Raw genomic sequence first — 6,000 nt, 5'->3', positions numbered from 1 at the left:
CCTCTCCAGGAGCGCAGCAGGGGGAGTACCGTCAATTCCTGCCTCACCGGCAGGCCAAGCCCAGGGGCCAAGATGGCCCCTTGCAACGGAGCAGGGCTTTTGGCACAGGGCATGGGGAGGGGGCAGGGCAGCAGGCGGGGTGCCCTTCTCATTTGGCACCCTAGTCCACTGCCTAACCCTGCCTTATGGAAGCTCCGGCTCTGCTGAACACACACTTTGGTAACCTGGTTATTTTTCTCAGGAATTTTAATAAGAAGGAACCAATAGTCTCAGATATAGCTTCTACCCATCCTCTGGCACCATACAGTATAATTTGATTAATTTTACCCCCAAAAGTCCTCATAGGTGTGGGGTAGTGCTTCCCTCCTTCTGTGTGAAAAAAATATGTCAAGACATTTAAATATGGTGTTATCTTATAAGAGATAGATTAGAACTGATTTTTAAATGTTGTTACTTGTTCAGTTTTGTTATTTAGCAAATAACAACATAAAACAACCGTGAGCTGAGTTACCCGCAAAAATATATATCCAAAAGGAGACTTCAACAAAGTGAAATGCTCATGTAATCAAGAATGAATCTATACATATAATCCATCATAGGAAAATACAAAGTCCAGAGTAGATATCCAACACTTTTCCTAGGTAGTATTCAGTGTTTCAGACTTCTGGTCCTTCCTCAGGAACAAAGAACAACTATAGGAAGTCTCATTCCATTTCTTTATAGGACAATACTATTCAGTTTCTTTATGGGCAAGGTCTCAAAAAAGTTTCATGGAAGTGCGATAACTTGAATACAGGCCGCCAGATCCTAGTATTGAGCATATTATTCAGCACTACACCATACTGACTTTCTATTTGATGTGTTGAGAATTTCATTTTACTTACAAAGGGTAAGCATCTGTTGCAAAAAAAACCCCACAATGGAACTGATGAATTAGGACTTTTCCGGTTCCATTTTGTTTTTAAATTACTACATTATAGGCAGTGTGTTGCTAATGTGCAATTGGGAACAACTTTTGGTTTCTCACATTAATGGCGGAGGAGCAAACTTCTTGTGAATACATTTATGTTGGGTCCAAGATTCTTCTTGTGCGGCATGTTACTATTGTGCAAGAGCTAGTAAAACATCATGCAAAAGATGATGCCATTATATCACATCATTTTTGCAGCATTGTATCCAAATGCACATATGCACAATGGCAATGTAGAGGAAGGAAAAATGTAAGTGAACTGAAATAATGGAAAGTTGCAGCCAATGGCATGTGCTCTAGTTTTGGGATTAAGTTTAGAAACTGCGGTGGCTCAAGTGGTTAAGACGCTGAACTGCAGGCTGTGGAAGGTCGGTAGTTCAGCAGTTTGAGACCCAAGTGTGCCGCGTGATGGAGTGAGCTCCCGTCTCTAGTTCCAGCTCCTGCCAACCTAGCAGTTCAAAACCAAGACACTACAAATAGATAAATAGGTACCACTTCGGTGGGAAGGTAACAGCATTCCGTGCGCCTCGGTGTTTAGTCATGCCGGCCACATGACCACAGAAACGTCTTCGGACAGCGCTGACTCTTTGGCTTGGAAACGGAGATGAGCACTGCAACCCTCGAGTCGGATTCGACTGGCTTTCGAGCAAGGGAACCTTTACCTTTTACCTTTTAGAAACTTTTATTTTTAGAATTCAGAAGGAAAGAAAAGATAAATGAATGGCGTGGTGGTGGTGGAAATCCACTTGCCCCAAGGGGATAGTGGCTACTTTGTACTATCAAGATGCCACAGAGGAGGACAGCATAGAATGTGGGTACAGCCACTTGCCTTTTGATTTGGTGACAGCCATAATCATGATGGGTACCCCAATAACTGAAGAGAGCACCCAGATGCAAACGTTGATAAGCTTGGCTTTAGCTGGGGTCCGGAAATCCAAGGCTTTAACTGGATGGCAGACAGCTATGTACCGGTCCACACTCATCATGGTGAGGGTAAAGATACTGGTGAACATGTTATAGTAATCGATTGAGAGGACCACCTTGCAGAGCAGCTCCCCAAATGGCCAGGTGGACATGAGGTATTTTGCACTTTGAAAAGGCAGTGTGCTGGTGGCCAAGGCATCAGCCAGGGCCAGGTTGAAGATGTAGATGTTAGTGGCTGTTTTCATCTTGGTGTACCTGCAGAAATGAGATAAAAGGGAAGGACATTTGTTGCGGCTGATGTTGGTTAGGTAGTCAAAGGAGGAGGAGACATGTTCTTGGGACTGAAGAAGAGCCTTCCAAATCTATCAGCATTTCCAGTTTTATCATGGTAGCTTTGCTTTGCTCTTTACAAAAAAATCTGTTATGTAATATCTGTCATTCATTCTCCAGCCTGACATTGCCTGTACAACATATCTATTTTAGTAGTATTCACAGCTGTCATAGGGAGAGGAGACAGGTCTCTGCAAGGCAAAATCCAGCCTGACCTTCCATCAATGCAGCTCCACTCAAACTTTAATCATCAGCAGGCGTGGCTCCATCTTATGGAAGCAGAATTGTCGCTACTTCCAGGTGATGGGAGGTGCTGACCCTGCAAACTGTAGCAATGCTGCAACTTCATCATGGGATTCTCTTGTCTCCACAAGCCCTGAACCAAACCAGTTACCATTACAGGGCTCTCTATATCAAAGGCAATGATAAATTCTGCCATCTGAAGCTGCTGGTGAAATCCCACTGCTCTGGGAATTAGGGTAAGAAAACCACTTCCCCTTACTGAGAGATCTGATTTGGTCAGTTCAGAAATAAGTTCAAACAATAAGAATATAAGAGCCATGGTGGACCAGACCAGTGGTCCATCTAGTCCAGCATCCTGTCTCTCACAGTGTCCAGCCAGTTCCTCTAGAGGGCCAACAACAGCACAAAGAAGCTAAGGCCATCTTCTGAAGTTGCCTCCAAGCACTGGTGTTCAGAAGCTTACTGTCTCTGAATGTGGAGGTTCCCTTTAGTCAACATGGCTAATAGCCACTGATACACCTATCCTCCATGGATCTGTCTAATTAGCTTTTAAAGCCATCTATGCCTTTAGCCATCACTAGGGATGGGAACAAACCAGCTGATGAACCAAAGCTCATCACGAACTTCACCAGTTTGGAGTTTGCAAACTGAGGTTTGTGAACTGACGAACCACAACGAACTTCTCCAAAATTTGAAGGGCAGTTCATGGTTGTTTGTGACACTTTGTGAAGAGCAGGTTGTTTGTGACACTTTGTGAAGAGCAGCTTTCTGCTTTTCATGAGAAACAGCTGAGGGGCTGGAAGATCCCCGGTGCTCAGCTGTTTGGTTTACATGACTTGGAGCCATTTAAACTCTGCTTTAAGCTGCTTATGGCTTTTCATGGGGAGCAGAAAGCAGGGTTTAAATGGCTTGGAGCTATTTAAACCAACAGCTGATAGGCAGGGAGAGTTCTCAGTTGATTTGATTTATTTGATTTGTGGGCTCCCTTGTACAGACTGGTTTTAAGGGACAGCAGGAGGGACCCCAAGACAGCAGAGCTGGTAGGGAGAGCTCTCCCCACCAGCCCAGCTGTGGGCTCCCTGGTACAGACAGCTCTCCCCGCCAGCTCAGCACTCTTGGGCTCTCTCCTGCAGCCCCTTTAAACTCGGCTTGAATGAGGGAGCCTGCAGCTGGGAGAGTGAGATCTTTCCCCACCAACAGAGCTGTGGGCACCATGGAGCCACAGGCAGCTGAGCTAGCACAGAGAGCCATCTCCACACTGATCCAGATGTCTCAGGCTTGCTGGTGCAGCCTGTTTATAGGAGCTATGCCAGGGAGCCAGAGACAGCTGCCAGCTTGCCCTTTAAATGAGTGAGCCCAAGACAGCTGGGCTGGGGAAGAGGCATCCCATCTCCCCCTCTCCTTACTGTGCAGCCAGCAGAAAAAGAGGCGGGATCGCTGGGGAAGAAGCATTGCATCTCCCTGTCTCCTGGCCACATGGGCAGGAGAAAGGATGGAATCTCCCGAGAGGAAGTGGGGGTTCTCCCTTCCACTCTTCTCCTAGCCACAGTGAGCAGAGAAAGTGTGCATGGGATCTCCCAGGAGAAAGTGGATCTCCCTGCTGGTGGGGACAGCCTTCTCTGCAGAGGCTCAGCTGGGAAACATCTTCCCTGGTGATACCACCCCCCTTTCTCCTGGCTGCACTGCTAGGACAGAGGTAGATGGGAAGCACCTTTCCAGGCAATCCTGACTCCATTTCTCCTGGCTGTGTGGCTCAGGCTTCTTGCATTGGCACATAGACCGCTATAGCCCATTTAGCTCTCCAACAAACCTCACCCCCTCCATCTCCACATGATTTTATAACCACTGATGCCACCAGTTCCTCTCTCTATCTCATTTGCTTTACTCACTGTAATTTCTCCTGGTGGAGAGGTATCAGGCCAGAAAGTTAGCATGTAATTTCATTTTTTTCCCTACTAGTCTTGGTTTTCTTAATTTATTCTTAGTGGAAAAGAAATTATACATTAAATATGGATTTGATTCCTTTAATTATTCAAATAGTGAAGGACTACTTTGTTGTTCCCCCTCATGGATCACTGCCTTGTCGTGGCGAGGGGGCTTGCGCAGTTCAATGAAGCTGTGGGCTATGCCGTGAAGGGCCACCCAAGACGGACAGGCCACAGCAGAGAACTCAGACCAAGCGTGATCCACCTGGAGAAGGAAATGGCAACCCACTCCAGTATGTTTGCCAAGAAAACCCCATGGACAGTATCAAAAGGCTAAAAGATATGACGCCGGAAGATGAGCCCCTCAGGTCGGAAGGTGTCCAATATGCTACTGAGGAAGAGCAGAGGACAAGTACAAGTAACCCCAGAAAGAGTGAAGCGGCTGGGCCAAAGCCGAAAGGACGCTCAGTTGTGGATGTGTCTGATGGTGAAAGGAAAGTCCGATGCTGCAAAGAACAATACTGCATAGGAACCTGGAATGTAAGATCTATGAATCAAGGTAAGCTTGACGTGGTCAAAAATGAGATGGCAAGACTGAACATCGATATCCTAGGAATCAGTGAACTAAAGGGGACAGGAATGGGCGAATTTAACTCAGAAGACCATTATATCTACTACTGTGGCCAGGAATCTCGTAGAAAAAATGGTGTGGCCTTTATAGTCAACAAGAGAGTGCAAAAGGCAGTACTGGGATACAATCTCAAAAATGACAGAATGATTTCTGTCCGATTCCAAGGCAAACCATTCAACATCACAGTAATCCAAGTCTATGCCCCAACCACTGATGCAGAAGAGGCTGAAGTGGACCGGTTCTATGAAGACCTACAACACCTCCTAGAACTAACACCAAAAAATGATGTCCTCATCATCATAGGGGACTGGAATGCTAAAGTAGGAAGTCAAAAGGTAACTGGAATAACAGACAAGTTTGGCCTTGGAAAGCAAAATGAAGCAGGGCAAAGGTTAACAGAGTTTTGTCAAGAGAACACACTGGTCATAGCGAACACCCTTTTCCAACAACCTAAGAGGCGACTCTACACATGGACATCACCAGATGGGCAACACCGAAATCAGATTGACTATATAATTTGCAGTCAAAGATGGAGAAGCTCTATCCAGTCAGTAAAAACAAGACCTGGAGCTGACTGTGGTTCAGATCATGAGCTACTCATTGCAAAATTCAGACTTAAACTGAAGAAAATTGGGAAAACCACGAGGCCATTCAGGTTTGACCTAGATCGCATCCCTGATGAATATACAGTAGAGGTGAAGAATAGATTCAAGGGTCTGGATTTGATAGATAGAGTGCCTGAAGAACTATGGACAGAGGTTCGTGACATCGTACAGGAGGCAGCAATCACCACCATACCAAAGAAAAAGAAATGCAAGAAAGCAAAATGGCTTTCTGATGAGGCTTTACAAATAGCAGAGGAAAGAAGGAAAGCGAAAGGCAAAGGCGAAAAGGAAAGATTTACCCAACTGAACGCAGATTTCCAGAGAACAGCAAGGAGAGATAAGGAGGCCTTCCTGAATGAACAGTGCAAAGTA

General features: G+C 45.7%; 1 protein-coding gene across 1 annotated transcript in view; it reads right to left on the bottom strand.

Moving 5' to 3' along the window:
- Positions 1–1,749: 1,749 nt before the first annotated feature.
- LOC107109578 (delta-type opioid receptor-like) overlaps positions 1,750–6,000 on the bottom strand; it is a 51,421-nt gene continuing 47,170 nt past the window's right edge. The window contains exon 2 of the mRNA XM_015410242.1: positions 1,750–2,149. Within this exon, the coding sequence (XP_015265728.1) occupies positions 1,750–2,149 (400 nt within the window). The remainder of the gene's footprint in view (positions 2,150–6,000) is intronic.

The sequence above is a fragment of the Gekko japonicus genome, unplaced genomic scaffold (assembly GCF_001447785.1).
Source record: "Gekko japonicus isolate JY-2015 unplaced genomic scaffold, Gekko_japonicus_V1.1 scaffold1200, whole genome shotgun sequence".
In the NCBI taxonomy this organism is placed as follows: Eukaryota; Metazoa; Chordata; class Lepidosauria; order Squamata; family Gekkonidae; genus Gekko; species Gekko japonicus.
The sequence above is the reverse complement of the archived record's forward strand: the minus strand, read 5'-3'. Positions and strand labels throughout refer to the sequence as shown.